This window comes from Myotis nattereri (assembly GCF_964212035.1).
Source record: "Myotis nattereri genome assembly, chromosome: 2".
NCBI lineage: Eukaryota > Metazoa > Chordata > Mammalia > Chiroptera > Vespertilionidae > Myotis > Myotis nattereri.
In genome coordinates this window covers 165,239,122-165,258,326 of record NC_138076.1, presented here as the reverse complement: position 1 = coordinate 165,258,326, position 19,205 = coordinate 165,239,122, and the positions used below count along the sequence as shown (strand labels likewise).

The 19,205-nt window shown below is 46.1% G+C and overlaps 1 protein-coding gene across 2 annotated transcripts; it reads right to left on the bottom strand.

Annotated features, from left to right (window-relative positions):
- Positions 1-11: 11 nt before the first annotated feature.
- SMAGP (small cell adhesion glycoprotein) lies at positions 12-19,195 on the bottom strand. 2 transcript variants are annotated; one of them, XM_081083109.1, is made up of 4 exons: positions 18,972-19,195; positions 17,999-18,113; positions 1,466-1,540; positions 12-774 (listed from the first exon to the last, which is right to left on the bottom strand). In XM_081083109.1, exons 2-4 carry the CDS (start codon positions 18,090-18,092, stop codon positions 596-598), a joined length of 348 nt encoding a protein of 115 aa, XP_080939235.1. In that variant the 5' UTR covers positions 18,093-18,113; positions 18,972-19,195; the 3' UTR covers positions 12-595. The 2 variants fall into 2 exon arrangements, with proteins under 2 accessions (XP_080939235.1, XP_080939236.1); XM_081083110.1 differs by having other exon boundaries at positions 16-774; positions 18,832-18,981.
- Between the last annotated feature and the right edge of the window lie 10 nt (positions 19,196-19,205).

Below are 19,205 nucleotides of genomic sequence, written 5' to 3'. Positions count from 1 at the left end.
AAAGACATTTTGGATTAAAAAAAAAACAGTATTTATTGTACATGAGAATGATTTCTTAGTGAACAATTTTAATTCTGATAAAAATAGCAGTAAGGTTGGGAAATAGGGAAAGGATGGGCTCAGATTGAGGGACGTTGCACATTCATTAGGAGGTAAGGTATCTACATAGTCTCCTACCCCTCAGGGCCTGGCCCTTTATTGTGGTATCAGCCTCTGGGAAGAACTTCCGTGGACACTACCTCCACCGGGGCTGTCACTAGGTAGGGAACAGAGGAGCAGTCAGTGACCTAACTCCTCCCTTGGACCTGTGGAAAAAACCTGACGATGACTGGGCACATTCGGAAATGTTGCCGGGTACAGCCCTACCTTATTGGTCAGTCACAAACGCCGCTGTCTAAAGACATCATAAGCAGCTTTCTCCATGTCCCTGGCCCTACCGTCAGTGATGCTGGATTTGGGCCTCCTCCTGGAAGGAGCTCAGGTTTGCCCATACCAATCAATGCTGCTCACTGGCTTCAGATAAAACTTTCACCTAATAAAATAGTCATTGTGTTAGCCCTGGAGCCTGGACAAGCTCTGTGGGGCCTGGGAATCATTAGATGAAATATTCCTCCTTCTCCCTGCCCTTGGCTGCGTCACTCTCCATCTGAAGGATGGTGCTGGGCTCTCCTTCTGCAGGTTCGTAGGTGACGTAGCTGCCTTTGTTCTTGTACAGGTAAAAGAAGATCAAGATCACGACTGAGAGCAGGGTGAGGAAGACCACGGTGATAACGACTTGTAAAGGAGAGGGAAGATGTAGAGATGTTTTAGGATCCAGTGTATCTCAGTAATCACGGGTTCCCCTGAACTAGACGACTCCCTCACTTTTCATAAGGATCCTCCTGGCCTAGTGAACTGGTGGCCACTTCCAAATCTATATTCTCCACCAAGCCCAGTCCCCATGGGACATAATCTCTGGGGACTTAAGCTAAGAACACAAGGCTTTTGACTTCTGATAAAATGGAACTCTCAACCAGTTCCTGATGATTATGATAGAAACAGGAAGGAGGCAAACAGGAAACAGCTTATCCAACAGGAAGGGTTGTTTGAATCCATGGCCTCCTGCAGGGGGTTCTCTGCTCCCTCCTATCCTCTTCCTCACCCACTTGGCAAACCACACATCCTCCTCCCTACCCACATACTGGAGTGTAGTGCCCATACCCACCTATATCTACTTGTGGCCACCTCCCAACCTATCATTTACTGGCAGTGCCTCTGCCAGAAGCCTCAGAGCGTCTTTCAGAGAGTTGTGTGTGTGAGATAACCTATGTGCCGAAATGAGCCCCTTTGTGGGTCTGGCCTCGGATCTGCAGTGCTTTCCCGCACAGGGAAGTCCTAGTTCATCACAATGGGTTCCTGGCTATCTGGAACGAGATGGCCCCTGAGCTCAGAGGGTCCCTTGGGTTTGGCTCAGAGCCTTTGTTACCTGCAATGAGCGCTGTGCTGGCTTCAGCTTCTGGAGACAGGGCCTCAGTGACCTGCCGAATTGTGGTGATCAGTCCTGGAAAATTTAGAAAAGTGGAGAAGGAAATGGGGTGAGTTGTTTTGTTCTAAAGCATATGTTTGTCCTTCAAATTTCACCACCCCACCTTCTTCCCTATTCAAAAATGTATCATTCAACTTCTATAGTAAATCCACATAGAAAACCTGGGGAACAGAGGAGAAAATAAACCACCACCCACAGACAGAGAACATTTTCACAGATTTCTTTCTGCCTGACATAGGAGTTAAGAGCATGGGCTCTAGAGTCTGACTGACAAGGTTCAAATCTGTCCTTCACTGGCTGTGGAACCTTGAGAAAATTACCTCACCCCCCTGTGCATCAGCTTCCTCATCTGAAAAATGGAGATAATAGTGTCTGTTTTATAGGGTTGTTGTGACACGTAGTAACTCAATAAAGCTAAGCTATTATTAATTAGGAATGCATATTTTTGCATAAATGAAATCAAATACTGAGTGTATATACATAATAGATATATTATATGGTACATGCATATCTTCAATGTTCTTACAAACTCTTTGTAAACACTACCTAAAAGTTTTTAATACATTTTTTTAATCCTCACCTACGAATATGTTTAACTGACTTTAGAGAGGGAGGAAGGCAGAGAGAGAGAGAGAGAATTATTGCTGTGAGAGAGAAACATCGATTGGTTGTCTCCTGTACGTGTCCCAACGGGAGATGGAACCTGCAACCTTTTGCTATATGGGACAATGCTCCAACCTAGCCACACCAGCTAGGGTATGTAAACATTATTTTTAAATAATGAGATGAGGTTCCTTATTAAAAACCCTTTCTACACTGCTGGAGTAGGCCCTGTAATTTGAAAGGTTCTGAAACAAGGCCTGTTCTACCCTAAAATATACCCCACACTCCTCTCGCTCTTAGTCTACTTATCCCTCAGAGCTTGAATGACCCACCCCAAAAGTCATTATCCTGAGTGGGAACACTACAGAACCACTGGTCTCCAGAAGTCCCTTTTAACACATTGCGCACCGCTCACGAGTTTTCGCGTGTTTCCAGAAGTCCCTTTTAACACATTGCGTACTGCTCACGAGTTTTCGCGTGTTTCGCGCCCCATCCGTTAAGGACGGCTCACGAGTTTTCTTGTGTTTTGCGCCCCATCTGTTATGGATGTCAACACACTCTCTTGTCCGCTGTGGGGCGCGGTTACGGTGTTTTGGCCAGGTTCAAGCTTCAGACTAATAAAAGGACAGGGTCCTCTTACTGCCAGGTGCAGGGCCCTCGCAGCACAATCATAGCCAACGGCTGTGGTTGTAAGCTTGAACCTATGGTCCAAGCACGTAGCCCACGTGCCTTGTGATAGAGTTCAGGTGCATGTAGTTGGGTAGGGTTGAGACTCATGAGAATGCTGTAAACAACGTGATCACGCCCCTACTTTGCCTCCTGGCTTCTGCTATAAATTAAAGACACGGCTTGTGGGCGCGGGCACTGTCTCCTCTTCCTGGAGCAGCGTCCCACCGAGACCCAGCTATTATTTTCTTGTCTGTCTTTCCTTAATCCTTTCACCCCCCCACTCAGAGACACCCGTGGCCGTGCTGGCGCTGCACAGTCCACATTGAATGAAGCGATCTCATTGGTGGAGACCGTGCAGGTCAATCAACGAAAAACTATATCATTGCACGAACCCATGAAGCATTGCAGTTACATTGTATTTTGGTCATTCGAATAGTCTTCGTCTTCAAATTCCTGACGTTTTTAGAAATGCCCTCTCTCAGAAAAAGGAAGGAAACCAACGAAACTGATACACTTCCAGGAGTATTTAACGGTAATTTATCAGATATTCCTAGTGAGATCGAAGATGCGGATGACTGTTTTGACGATTCCGGAGACGATTCTACTTATTCTACTGACAGTGAAATTATTAGACCTGTAAGGAAGCGCAAGGTGGCGGTACTTTCAAGTGATTCCGACACTGACGAAGCTACTGATAATTGTTGGTCTGAAAGTGACACACCACCACGCTTACAAATGTTTGAAGGTCATGCTGGGGTCATTACATTTCCGCCTCAGTGTGACTCTGTACCCTCTGTGACCAATCTCCTTTTTGGTGATGAATTGTTTGAGATATTGTGCAAAGAGCTGTCCAACTATCACGATCAAACCGCAATGAAACGCAAAACACCATCTAGAACACTACAGTGGTCTCCGGTGACATAGAAGGACATCAAGAAACTCCTTGGCCTAATTATTCTGATGCGTCAAACCAGAAAAGATAGCTTGAAAGACTATTGGTCAATAGATCCTTTGATATGTACCCCTATATTTCCACAGACAATGAGTCGCCATAGATTTGAGCAAATATGGACCTTCTGGCATTTCAATGATAACGCCAAAATGGACAGTCGCTCGGGGAGACTTTTCTTTTTCTTTTTTTAAAAATATATTTTATTGATTTTTTACAGAGAGGAAGGGAGAGAGATAGAGAGTTAGAAACATCGATGAGTAAGAAACATCAATCAGCTGCCTCTTGCACACTCCCCACTGGGGATGTGCCCGCAACCAAGGTACATGCCCTTGACCGGAATTGAACCTGGGACCCTTCAGGCTGCAGGCCGATGCTCTATCCACTGAGCCAAACCAGTCAGGGCATCGGAGAGACTTTTCAAGATCCAACCTGTGCCGGATTATTTCCTGCATAAATTTCGAACAATATACAAACCAAAGCAACAGTTGTCTTTGGACGAGGGAATGATTCCATGGAGAGGACGTTTAAAATTTCGCACGCACAACCCAGCGAAAATAACAAAATACGGTTTACTTGTTCGGATGTGTGCAAGAGTGACACCGGCTATATCTGCAGTATGGAGATATACACTGCTGAAGGAAGGAAATTGCAAGAAACTGTTCTTTCAGTCCTTGGACCCTATCTTGGCATATGGCACCATATTTACCAGGATAACTATTACAATGCTACACCTACTGCTGAATTGCTGCTACAGAACAAAACTAGAGTCTGTGGGACTATTAGGGAGAGTAGAGGTTTACCGCCAAATTTGAAAATGAAAACATCAAGAATGAAGAAAGGTGACATAATATTTTCCAGAAAAGGCGATATTCTTCTCCTAGCATGGAAAGACAAGCGGGTTGTCTGAATATCAACGATCCATGACACTTCTGTCTCGACAACAGGAAAAAAAAAAAAATAGAAAAATGGGAGAGAATATTGTAAAACCTACCTGCATCAAGGAATAAAATGCCCACATGAAAGGTGTTGACCGTGCGGATCAATTCCTTTCGTGTTGTTCCATTCTAAGGAAAACGATGAAATGGACCAAAAAAGTAGTGCTGTACCTTATAAACTGTGGACTTTTTAATTCATTTAGAGTGTACAACGTCCTCAATCCACAAGCAAAAGTGAAGTATAAACAGTTTCTGCTATTGGTGGCGAGAGACTGGATAACGGATGACAATAATGAAGCCTCTCCGGAACCAGAGACAAATCTGTCCAGCCCTTCCCCTGGGGGTGCAAGGAGAGCACCTCGAAAAGATCCACCCAAAAGGTTGTCAGGTGATATGAAGCAGCATGAACCTACATGTATTCCAGCGGGTGGAAAGAAAAAATTTCCTACGAGAGTCTGCAGAGTTTGTGCCGCCCCTGGAAAAAGGAGCGAATCTAGATACTTATGTAAATTTTGTGTGGTCCCTCTTCATAGAGGAAAATGTTTTACGCAGTACCATACGTTAAAAAAGTACGAGGAACTTTGTTTAATTGTTTTTGTAAATAAAAATGTTATAATTGTTGAAAAACAACACCTAAAGTGCATTATGATCTGTAGTTATGATGATTTAAATAACGTGCAGTTTGCCCAAAAACGTGCGGTCCCTGGCGTATGTCTTAGAGATTTCTATGCGGTACACGACGTGTTAAATGTTTTCATGGGAAGTCAGGAAGCCCTTCAGTTCCCCCCTAGTTAGCATTTTAGTATAAACATTTGAAAAGGTACCAATTAAGTTAAGGTTACTATAGGACAGAAGTAGCCTGAGGAAAACAGGCTGCTGATCCTGTTTTCAGGAAGCATCCGCAGGAAGCATCTTAATATTCATTCAACAGATGATGACAGCATCACTCATTAACTGCTTACTGTTTGCCAGGTACTGTGCTAGGCACGCTGGGGATATAACAGTGAGCAAAACATTCACAGCCTACCCTCACGGAACTTACCCTCCATCTACCACCGTTCACAGTAATGAACTTTCGATAAATGCAGCAAAGGAAACATCCAGGCACTTGGCATGTGACAGAGGGGCCTGGTCTAGTCTTCCAGCAGGGACAGCCTCCCCAGGAAGTAAGATTTGCATAGGGAGCCAAAGCAGGGGTAGGCGTTTAGAACTGGGTAAAAGGAGTGGGAAGTGGGACACATTCTGAGACAAGAGGATTCCGAGGCCAGTGTGGCTGGAGCACAGGGCATAGCACGATTCTTGTCCAGTGCCTAACACCCTCAGGCTTCCAGCCAGGGCAAGTGAAACTCAGTGGCCGGTGGTGGTCTGGTGAGCCTGGGAACAGTGCTAAGAGGGGCAATGGTGTTGAGGGGTATTTTAACACAAGCCTAGGGGAGGCCTATGAATCGTCCTGGCTCTGCAGCAGAGAAGGCTGAGGTGGGCTGTTGAGAGCACCTCCCCTCCCAAGGCCAAGCCACACTCTTCTTTAGGAATGAGGATACGCTCAGCTACTCTGTGGCCTCAGTTTCCTGACTGGTAAAATGGGAGTGTGGTAGGAGGCTTCTAAGATGACTCCCAATGATTCCGGCCTCCTGGTAGTCACACCCTTGTGAAAGCCCCTCTACCTGTGTGTGGGCCGGACCCAGAGACTTGCTTCTAACAAACAGAATACCACAAAAGTGATGAGATGTCATTTGTGAGATTCATAAAAAAATAAATAAATAAATAAATAAATAAAGCCCCGAAGTTTACTGACCCGATCATTGCTTCCTACTGCTGCCCCTTGTCAAGAGCACGTTCCCTCCCCAGACCTCCCAGGCTGGTCTCCATCTTCTCACCGCTGATCCAGAGTTCTGTACAGTTGCTTCTAGCCTGGCATTCCGTCAACATTTGGGAACTTAAGATAAACAAAGCACTGAGAAGAATAACGTAGGCACATAAGTTTAAAGGTAAGCAATATTCAGTTCAATCAATCAACCATTTACTGTGCACCTACTACGTGCTTGAGGCACTGTCACAGATGCTCGGAAGCAGCAATGATGAGGGCAACCAGACGGAACATGGAGCTGAGTTTTAGTGAGCGTTCAGGGTACAGATACGTATGAGTCCCTGAAAGAGAATGTGGGAGGAAAGATGATTCCTAGTTGGGAAATTCTGCAAATGATTTCGATTATAACAGCTTGCAGTGGTTCTCAACCTTCCTAATGCTGCGACCCTTAAATACAGTTCCTCATGATGTGGCGACCCCCAACCATAAAATTATTTTCGTTGCTACTTCATAACTGTAATTTTGCTACTGTTATGAATTGTAATGTAAATATCTGATATGCAGGATGTATTTTCATTGTTCGCGACCCACAGGTTGAGAACCGCTAGGTGCTTTATGGACATAATTATTAATCCTTAGAACACCAATCACTTCAAAGTAGTGTTTTTATTTGCTAATGTAGACCCTGAGGCCACGGGAGAGTTAAGTGACACGCTTCATTTTATAAATGAAGAAATAGTGGGTGGAGCCAAGATCTGAATCAGGATGACCCACTGCAAGGCCCAAGCAAAGGATTAATGCTAAACCTTCCTACCACTGTCCTTTTCTTTTTTCCAATTGGGAAAGAGTGGAAGAGTTAATGAACGATAACTATGAGGCAGCACAACAAGCTTTCTAAAAAGTTCAATGGTTTAGAAGACACGGATAAAGGCAGAGGAAAACCAGACAACTGCCATCAAATACAGACTGTCGTGCTTCGAAGAGTGCTCCTTCTACGGGAATTCACTCACAGGTGACCGGCACATAGAGAATGGCATCAGTGTAATGTGGAAATCATTTTAGCTCATAAGCAACTGTTCCAGCTTTCGCATTTGATGTTCTACGTCTATAAAGAACATTTTAGCAATATCAAGACCTTAAGAAACATGAAATTCAATAGATATGTCTTCGCTGGGTGCAGTAATCAGTTGGTTTCTACTTTTAAGCCATCTGGTGAAGCAGTAAGTACAAATGAAGGACTTACAAATAAATGTACCTGTATGTGGAAACCAAGGGTTCATGAAGAAGGCAGGCCAGGCCCTGCATCAGATTTTCAGTCCTGATCAACAATTTCACTCCGTTGGAGGTGAGGGGGTCTCTGAAGTCCGCTTCTAAACGGAGGAAGCACACTCGCCAGGGCACAGGGGCAAAGGGCTGGCAGGGATTCGAGGTGGAAATGCTGGTGGAGATTTCACTGTCAATATTTTAATTGAGATTGTTGTCGTATTTTTAGGGTTTTTGTTACAGAGTTTCCTAAGTGTTGAGTGGTCGGTCCTAATCCTGTTTTTTCCTGTAAGCCCATTTTTAGTAGTGTAATTTCAGAATGTGGGTCTTTAAAAAAAAATGCACATCAAGTTTTATAGCAGAAATGCCTATATTAGAGACTCAGAAGAATTGTGTCAGAAAACTCTATATAGCTCAAGTTGGCAAACAAATTTAAAAAGTGTTATATTTGGAGCAAGAACAGGGAAAGGGCCAAGGGTGCTGTTTGGGCCTGAAGATGTCAGCTTGGCGGCAACAGAGAAAGCAAGATTCATCCAGCCTTTTTTTTTTTTTTTTTTTTTTGGCCTCTGTTTCCTATCAAAGAGAATGATTTTTGCACAAAAGCAGCAGCAGGAACTTGGTGAGGTGGGGAAGGGAGCTAAGAGAAGAGATGCAACCCAGAAAGCACCAGACTAATCTAAAAGGATCCAAATAAATGACAGTCAAAGGCACTGAAAGAACATGGAAGGGGCCACTACTGGGGATGTAGGAGCGTCTGAGAAAGAGGGGCCAGGGGCCTGGGAAGCCACAGAAAAGAAGGTGGATTCTGCAAACAGCTGGCGATGTCAGCACAGTTCCCCAGCAACATTCTAGAACAAGTTATCAGAGCCTGCTTTGGGGGCCTGGGTCTTGAAACAGCCGGATTTATACTTTACAACAGTGCTTCTCAAACTCTGCTGTGCACACGAGTCTCCCAGGGACCAGGTGAAAATGCAGGTTCTGATTCAGGGCCTGAAATCCCGAACACCATCCCTTTGGCAAACTGAGCCCACGCTGTGAGGAAGCTGGATCCAGCCCACTGAAGGATGAGAGGCCACACTGAGTGAGCTGAGGCACCCCGCACCCACTGCCCGGTGTGTGAGGGAGGCCGTCTGGCACCTTCCGGCCCAGCGGACCATGCAGGGGACTGCAGCTGCATCAGTGTGAGCACAGGTGAAAGCAGCAAAGGAGTGCTTGGCCAACTCACAGAATTCTAAGAAATAATAAATTGCTATTGTCTTAAGCCACCAAGGGTTGAGGTGGTTTGTTAGGCAGCAACAGGTAACTGAACAGAGATTGATTTTAAAGGATCCTGTGAGAAGGTGGGGATAGAAGTAGAAAGAGCTTCGACCTGGCACAAGGGCACAGCTGCACCCACCCAAAGGGGGAGCCTTTTTCTAGTTTGCACGAAAACACTGACGGTCTAGCAGCAGCTCACGGAGAAAGTGGTGGGATTCTGGATATATTCTGAAGTTAAGACTGACAGCATGTGGGGTGAAGTCAAGGTTGACATCAAGGTTTGGGCCTGAGTGACTGGCGGGAGGGAAGGCATGATGCGACCCCAGATGGGAAGGAAGCCTGTAGGAGGAGCTGATTTGGAAGGGTAAATCCAGATTTGGACAGACTGCTTACTAGATATCCAAGTGCAGATGTCAAGGCTGGAATTTTGGGAAGAGGTGTGCCCTGGAGATTTAAAAGTCAGCATATTTAAGATCATGAGAGTGGGTGAGCACCCAGGGAGCAGGTACAGGTAAAGGGGATCAAGGACCCCTGGGTTTTGCCAAGCATAAAGTCATGAATGACTTTGACCGAAGAAGCTTTGGCAGCCCTAGCTGGGTAGCTCAGTTGGTTAGAGTGTCGTCCCAATATGCCATAGTTGTGGGTTCAATCCTTGATCAGGGCACATATAAGAATCAAGCGATGAATGCATAAGTAAGTGAAAGGACAAACTGATGTTTCTCTCTCTCTTCCTCTCTCCCTCAAATCAATAAATAAAAAAAATTTTAAAAGAGAAGCTTTGGTGAAGTGCTGAGTATAAACCCCTGGTTTACAGAAAGTTAAAAAAATGGAATGTTGCCCTGGCTGAGTTGGCTCAGTGGATAGGGTCCCGGTTTGATTCAGGTCAAGGGCACTGTACCTCAGTTACAGGTTCCTCCCAGACCCGGGCCCTGGTCAGGGATCGTGCAGGAGGCAACCAATCGATGTGTTTCTCTCACACTGATGTTTCTCTCTGTCTTTCCCTCTCTCTAAAAGTCAATGGGAAGATATCCTCGGGTGAGAATTAAAAAGGAAAATAAGTGGAATGACAGGAATCAAAGGCATAATATAAATAAACTTTTTTTTTTTTTCCTGTACAGGTGAGCAGAGAAATGGGCTATAGCTAGAGTGAGGAGGGAATTCAAGCTTTTTGTTTGCTTTTGCCTCTTTTAAGGATGAGAGAAATGACAGTATGTTTATGTATGTACAGGAATGAGTCAGGTGTGAGGGAACAACTGATGATGCATGAGAGAGGAGAGTGGCTGGAACCATGGCCTCGAAGGGTTTGGGATCTAGTATATAAATAGAGGGGTTGGCTACAGACAGTGCGGGGACCACTCATTATTATTATTATTTTTTGGTCTTTCAAGATGTTAATTTATTATGAGGTCATGATAGCAAGAGCAGTTTTGGTTTTTATATCTAATAAAGTACAGAGATGACACAACATCTGCAGAACATGCAAATCCCTAAAGACAGACATTTGAACATTTTTCTAGATTCAAATGTTTATGGGACCACTCATTATTAATATGTACACAGGAACAGAGGCAGGTAATAGGCAGATGGGGGGGGGGGGATAGGAGCCTTTGGCAGTTCTCTTCTGAGAACTTTAATTTGCTCAAGGAAACAGAATACAAGGTCATTAATTGAGTGAGGAGAGGAGGGGGCTGAAGGTGCCGCGTGAGTAGCTGGAGCAGTGGTTCTCAACCTTGGCTGCACATGAGAATCACCTGGGAGTCTTTTTAAAATCTGGAATGAGGCCCAGAAATCAGGATTTTAAAAAGATCCCCAGGTGATTCTAATGTGCAGCCAAGGTTGAGAACCACTGAACTAGAGGCCCCTCACAGAACACAGGATAAAACTATACATACTATCCTTGCGGAGTAATACAGCCTAGTTGTAAGGACTACGTGGGGTGGTAACTGACTGCCAGGGAAAGGAGTGCGTGATGCCAGTCTAAACAGAGGTTCTTCCACTGGGATTTGACCTGAGTTCTTTTTGAATTGGTATCATGATATCAAACCAGGGATAGGGCTAAATTAAGGCCTTTAAGCAATTAAAAAAATTAACTCACATGGCAGAAGAAAGTCCAATAATATAATGTGTCCCTTATGATAGTGACTCTGGCCTTTTGTTTGTTTTAAAAAAGATACTGATTATGAAACTCTTTGCAAGATCTTTTGTTTTGGTACCTTCCCCATGGGCTTAGTGCCCTTTGGGTGAACAGCCCCTGCGGGCCCAGGGAAGGAGTGATGAAATTGCCAAACACTCAAAGCTAGAGGGGCAACTGGTAAGCTGATAAACAGAGAGATTTCAAATGACTGAAGAAACGGGCCAAACTGACCAAGATGAGAATTTAACAGATTCCCTGCTCTGAGGTCCAGGAAACCAATGACCTCACAAGTAACATGGGGGCTGGGGAAGAATGGGGAGGCCATGGCTTATGGCAGCATATACAAAAGGCTTATAGTAGGGTCATTAGAAAGCAGCTGACTCAGGAAGGATATACCCGCAAATAACAGCGAAGAGTGACGGGTAGGTTACAGAATTTGGGACCGTTTTTATTTTCTTCTACTACATGCTTCCCCTTCTCTTCCTAATTTCTTACGATGATAATTCCTCATAAAAAATGTTCAATTTGCTGTTCTATTAGGCACCATTAATACGGTCTCTAACAATGGACACAGCAGTGAAGCCTTGCTTGGCGCCACACCTAGACGGCTGAGTTGCGTCTGGGTGTCACAATTTTGAGGTGAGCAGCCAACATTGTGAATGGTCTGGGAACCCTTCCAGATAAGGAAAGCTTGCAACAGAAAGCCCAGAGAGGACACTTAGGGGGAGCCCAGAACTTGAATGCTGTCCTCAAATATGCCAACGGATGGCCTGTACAAGTGGCAGAAACGAGTGGGAGTCCGATGCCACCCCACAGAGGAAGAGCCCAGCAGGGCCAACGCTTCGGGTGCTGGCGAGATTCTAGCCGAGTGGGTGGTTGAACTAGCTGGCCCCCAGGACCTATCTCAGCCTTAACTGGAATTGTTAGAAATTGAAAGTGTTCTATCAGAATTTACTTCAAAATCCCATTTTCGAACTGGTGAAATCTCAGTGAAGTCTGTCGTTGAGTTAGTAATATTGTACCAATGTTAATTTCTTGTTTCTGCCACAAATGTACCATGGTCATGTAAGATGCATTAAGGGGAAACTGGCTGAAGGGTATATGGGAATTCTCTGTACTATGTTTGCAACTGTTCTATAAATCTAAAGTTATTCCAAAATAAAATGTTTATTTTTTATTTATTTATTTAAAAATATTTTATTGATTTTTACAGAGAGGAAAAGAGGGATAGAGAGTTAGAAACATCGACGGGAAAGAAACATCGTTCAGCTGCCTCCGGTACAAACAACCCCGACTGGGGATGGAGCCTGCAACCAAGGTACATGCCCTTGACCAAAATCGAACCCGGGACCCTTCAGTCCACGGGCTGACGCTCTAGCCACTGAGCCAAACCAGTTAGGGCTAAAATGTTTATTTTTCAAAAATTGAAATTTTGAAATCACACAAAAGTGCTTGTCTCAGACTAAAGGTCAAAAATGTCCTGAGAGCCGATGAGCTAGAGCCTTTCAGGCTTCAAGTATCAGAATTACCATCTATATTTATGATTCACAGTTTACAAAACACACATTATTTTATCTCCACCCCAAGAACATGATGTAAACAGGGTTGTTATCATTCTGTGCCAGCCAAGAAACTGAAGCAGCAGCAAGCGCAGGGTCCCTCGGCAGCTGGCGGAGCTGGGTGTCGAATCCGTCCAAGGTTCCTTCTACCACAAACTACCTACCCTCCAAGATCTGGAAACATCCTGTGCTGCCTCCAGTGAAACTGAGTTTGTTCTCTGAGTTTTACTGCAGATGGAAAGGGTGTTCACTGTTGCACTGTTTGCAAGAGTGACACATATCTGAATGCCCATAGGCAGAAGAATGATGAAATAAATTACAGGTCATTCATTCTGGAAACACTATACAGTAGTTAGGAAGAATGTGGTAGATCTGCATATACCATGGGACAGGACATGTGGTTAGATGAAAAAAGCAAATTGCTGGGGCAGCGTGTAATATGATTACATGTTTGTAGAAACTGTAAATTAAAATAAAATCATAAACACACACAGATATATAGAGAAAAGGTCAAGGAGGCTATTTTGAGGGGCATGGAATAGCTTTTTAATGAAAACAACAACAAAGGTTAACAAAGTTCAGAAAGTCTGGGATAAAAGGGGGGATGGCTTACAGCTTCCCCCCATTGTCTCCTGTTGCTACCCCATTTCTCTTCTGTCTCTTGTCCAACAAAGGAATAATAATGCTACTCTCTGCCTTCCCTTCTCAGGCTTGGAAGTACTCTAGTGCCGCGGGCTTTTCTTTCAGGTGGGAGGTCTGGGTTCCACCCAAATCCTAACCAATAGCAAATGAACTTCAAGATCTATTTTGCTCATTCACCCTCCTCTCCTGTTTTTGTTAACCCAGATACAGGTTGGTTTCTTTGTGTCCCTTGTTCCCCTAAATCTCTTATCACTAAGGCATCAGATCCTTTGCCACCTGAGTCTGCCAACCTACTTATTTGCTCTAGAGCTGCCCAACACAGGGTGGCTCCCGCAATCCTCCTTCCCACGGGAACCCGCCCTGGAATTCTGCTTCTTTCTCTTTCATGTGGCCGGCCAGTGGGGTGGAGTAGCACTTTAAGAGCAGTATACCATGACGGAAAGAACACAGGCCCTGGAGTAAACCAGACGTGGCACAAAATCCCGCTTCTGCCATTACCAGCCACATGACCTTGGGAGAATTTCTTAACCTCTGAAAATTTCTTAACTTCCCTGAACCTCAGTTTTTGCTTCTGTAAAATGAGACTAAAGCCTGCTCGTAGGGTTGTGGTAAAAAATTAGTGAGATGGAAAACACCGAGTGTCCAGTCCAGAGCGAGGAAAACCTAGGCAGGAGCTAGAATGATCAGGTGGAAAGGGCTGGGCTTTACTTGTGGGTAGGCAGAGCCCGCAATGGCAGGTTCTCCTCCATCCTACTTCCAACAGGGTGGCTTACGCACCAGGCACAGCAGGCACTGTGCCCAGGCTTCACGGTACTTCTAGGGGCCCATGAAAATGGTTTTAATGATTTTAATTTATTTTAAAATTACAGGAAAAACCTGAACATTTAGGTCAAGGAAATAGCAGTATTGTTATCATCAATTAATTATTAATTATATGTACAACTTTAATATTATATTTTTCCTTACACCAGCACAGTTGTAAAATATAATTTTTAAAAATATATATATTTTATTGACTTTTTACAGAGAGGAAGGGTGAGGGGTAGAGAGTTAGAAACATTAATGAGAGAGAAACATCAATCAGCTGCCTCCTGCACACTCCCCACTAGGGATATGCCTGCAACCAAGGTACATGCCCTTGACCAGAATCGAACCTGGGACCCTTCAGTCCGCAGGCCGACGCTCTATCCACTGAGCCAAACCAGTTAGGGCGTAAAATATAATTTTTAATATATATCTTTTTTGTTTATTTGATAGTCCTCACCCGAGGCTATTTTTCCATTGATTTTTAGAGAGAGTGGAAGGGAGGGGGAGAGACAGAGAGAGAGAAAGATCTCTGTGAGAGAAAGGCATCGATTGGTTGCCTCCTGCACAGGCCCTGACCAGGGCCAGGGATCGAGCACGCAACCCAGGTACATGCCCTTGACTGGAATTGAACCCACGACCCTTCAATCCAGGGGCCAACACTCTAATAATACACATCTTTTTTTTTTTTTTAAAAGATGATAACCTTCTTCTTCTTCTTTTTTAAAATATATTTTTATTGATTTCAGAGAGGAAGAGAGAGGAAGAGAGAGATAGAAACATCAATGATGAGAGAGGATCGTCAATTGGTTGCCTCCTGCACACCCCCCACTGGGGATGGAGTCTGCAACCCAGGTACGTGCCCCTGACTGGAATCAAATCAGTCCTCAGGCCATATCCACTGAGCCAAGCCCGCTATATATATCTTTTTTAATGGAGGAATGAGCCCACAAAGGCAAAAGTGCCAAGAGCCCATGAAAGTAATAATGTGGCCCTCACTTTCTTCTTTTTTTAAAAAAATATATTTTTAGCCGAAACCGGTTTGGCTCAGTGGATAGAGTGTCGGCCTGCGGACTGAAGGGTCCCGGGTTCGATTTTAGTCAAGGGCATGTACCTGGGTTGCGGGCACATCCCCAGTGGGAGATGTGCAGGAGGCGGCTGATCGATGTTTCTCTCTCATCGATGTTTCTAGCTCTCTATCTCTCTCCCTTCCTCTCTGTAAAAAAATCAATACAATATATTAAAATATATATTTTTTTATTGATTTCAGAGAGGAAGGGAGAGAGGGAGGGATAGAAACATCAATGATGAGAGAGAATTATTGATCGGCTGCTTCCTCACAACCCAGTCATGTGCTCTTGACTGGAATTGAACTCGGACCCTTCACTCCGCAGGCTGACGCTCTATCCACTGAGCCAAACCAGCTAGGGCTGAGGCCCTCACTTTCAGCACTCCAAGAGGTTAGTTCCTTCAGGAGATCTTTATAGACGGACTAGGGGAAAGGATGGGAGGGGACGGAGATGGGAGATGGGGAAGAGACGTACAAGACCCGCTGTTTGTAATCTCACTGTTTGTGATTTCTCCCGTACTGTCTCTGAACTTGACCTCTGTTTGGACCCAGTGGGTAGGGGACTGCATGATACGTCTTAAAATACCACATCACTAGTTGATGTCACTAGTTGGGTCAGGAATGTAAATATACAACTCAACAAGAACAACAAAACAAGCCAATTAAAAAATGGGCTAGGGGCTTGACTAGACATTTCTCCAAAGAAGATACACAGTTCAACATCACTAATCATAGGGAAATGTAATCAGAGCCACAATGAGATACCACTCCACACCCATTAAAATAGCTGCTATATAAAAAGATAAAGTAACGAGAATGTAGAGCAATTGGGCACTGCTGGTGGGAATGTAAAATGGTGCAGCCACTGTGAAGAACTGTTTGGCAGCCTGGCCGGCGTGGCTCAGTGGTTAAGCATTGACCTATGAACCAGGAGGTCATGGTTTGATTCCGGGCCAGGGCACATGCCCAGATTGTGGGCTTGATCCCCAGTGTGGGGCGTGCAGGAGGCAGCAGGTCAATGATTTCTCTAATCATTGATGTTTCTCTCTCCCTCTTCCTTCCTCTCTGAAATCAAGAAAAATATATTTTAAAAAAGAAAAAGAGTATGGCAGATCTTCAAAAAACTTAAACATAGGATTACTACATGATTCAACAATTCCACTTTTGGGTACATATACCCAAAAAATTGAAAGCAGGGACTTGGAGAGATATTTGTATGCCCATATTCATAGCACCGTTATTCACAATAGCCAAAAGACAGAAACAACAGAAGTATCTATCAGTAGACGAATGGATAAACCAAATGATATAAATAATATAATTCAGCCTTTAAAAAGGAAAGAAAGTCTGACACATGCTACAACATGGATGAAACCTGGATATGCTATGCTAAGCGAAATAAATCAGACACAAAAGGACAAATGTTATATGATTCCACTTATATAAGGTACTTAGTCAAATTTATACAGATAGGAAGTATAATGGTGGTGGTTACCAAGGGCTGGGGGGAGAGGGAATGTGGAGCTACTGTTTAATGAATACAGAGTTTAGGAATATGGAAAAGTTCTGGAGATGGATGGTAGGGATGATTGCACAGCACTGTGAATGTTAATAATATTACTACACTGTCCACCGAAAAATGGTAACACATATTATGTGTAATTTACCGCAAATTTTAAAAAAAGAGAAAAGTAATGTAAATACCTCCCCTTTTACCCAAGCGCTAATTGCTCAGCTAGCTGCCGAAGCATTTCTTCGATTCCCTATGAAGGTCCTCTGCACTCTCTTTCTCTCTTTCAGAACACCCTTCAGGGGAAATGCAGCTTCACACATGGCACTACCTCCATCGGAATACTGTCTATACCCCACTCTGCCATATCCACTCGTCAAGGGTAAGGGCTCCGCCCCTCCCCCACTCACAAAGACTTAGCTCACCAATCTAAACTTCTACCCATTTCTCCCACCAGACAACTAGCAGTCTGAATTGTGTGCATCACTGACCACTGAGGACATAGTTTAGCTTTCCTTGGGGTTCTCAGGCACCCGTTTCCACGTCAGTAAAACAGACAATGCCTGTCCTAATGATAAATGAAACTGTGTATATGAAAATAAAGGTGTATGGGCCAACCAGGTCTTCACTCCTCCCTTAACCTAACTAGCACATAATGAAAGTAATCAATGAATATGTTATCTCATAAGCAGCTCAGCTTGGTGGGAATCCATTCTCCAAGTGATGAGAGCATAACTCCAGGAACAATGGGTTTTTGATACTGGAGTGTGTCACCAGAGGAGTGGAATTAGAAAGATGCAGAATTCCTTTCCAGGAATAGGTGGGTTTCTAACAAACACCTAATCACCACCATCATCATCATCATCATCATCATCATCAATGTTATTGAGAGCTTATTAGATCTGAGACACTGCACTAGGTGTTTTATATAGGTTGTCTTATTGAACCCTCACAAATAACCCCAAACGATAGGTATTATTTCCCCCATTTTACAAATAAGGAAACTGGAGCTTAGAGGTTAGAGAACTCGCTCAGTGTCACAAAGCTTTAAGTGGTAGTGCCAGGAACCGGCCCAGCCCAGGAGACTTAGAGGCAAATGGCACTAAAGTGCACCCTAGTTGCCTTCCGCTTCCTCCCAGGAGCTTTCAGGGCTGAGGCAGCCGGAGGTCCTCTCCTCTGGCCTGAGGCCTCAGGGCATTCAAAGATTGGGCTGGGGTGAGGATGTCGAGAAAGTGTCTACCGTTCCAACCGGAAAAGGCCTTCACCTACCTCCTGGAGAAGGCGTGGTTGGGAGGCTAGTCATTGCCGCAAGCGGATGGGCACCTTGAGGACCTGGAGAAGGTGTGACTGGGAGGCTAGTCATTGCTGCACGTGGTGGCCAGATCTGTAGGAAGAGGGGGGAAAGACAGGAATGAGGTGGGGGGCTGGAGACAACTGGAAATGCAGAAAAGCCGTTGGTGCCAGATTCTCCGGCCCCTTCCCCGGCCCCGCTTCCCCGTGGGGCTGGTCCTAATAAACGCTTGCTCGGTTTCCCTGGTATCTCCTCGGGCTGCAGCTATCAAGAGCAGATCCGCGAGACCACCTGCATTGGGGTGCATCATCTTTCCCGGGGTCACATTTTCCCGGAAGATTTCTCCAGGCCCGAGAAAGTTGGGCACAGGTATGCACATGAGCCGCAGGTACCCAGCTCTCTCACCCCGGGAGTTTGGGCGGAGCCACCCGCCCGGAGTCGGGGTTGGGGGTGCGCAGCACCTGCACCTGCTCGGGGGGGGGGGGTGTCCTGGGGGCGGTGGTGCAGGGTGAGCCAGGCAAAGGAACGCGGAGGTGAGGGGCCTTAGTCGCCTCTTGGCCTGAAACAACCGGTCCACCGGGCTTGGCCCGCTCCCCGCAGTCCTCCCTGCACCGTCCACCGGCGGCGCCGTCCGCGCACAGCCTACCGAGCTCCGCTGGCCGGCCACGAGGGCCGAACCCCACCTGGCATCGGACACCGGGGGACTCCGACCCGTCCCGGCGCCTGGTCTCGCCTCGCCGCGCGGCCCCGCCCCCGGGCCGCGTCCCCCGTCCCCCGTCCCCCGTCCCCCGTCCCCCCGCGTTACCCGCACCCGCGTGGTCGCTGCGCTCCGAGGGCGCCTCCGCCGAGAGCCGAGCTCGGGCCGCTCTCGGTTTCAGTTCCTGCCGGGGCTGAGTGTGGGCGACGGGCCGGCCGGCTCCCCGCCCTCCGGCCCCCTCCCCGCGTGCTCACCTTACCAGTCGGGCGGGCTGCGGGGCAGGGCGGGCGCCGCCCGGCGCGTCCTTCTGCACTCGAGGGGGCGGGACCGCAGACCCTCCGGGGGACGCGGCGGCCGGGCCCGGGGAGGCGCGCGGAGCCGGCGGGTGGGGGTGGGGGGCCGGCGAAGGGGTGGGACAGGAAAAGAGGAGAGAAGCCGCCCTCTGCAGGTTCGCTCGGCCCGCCCGGCACTGCGCCCCGGGAGGAAAG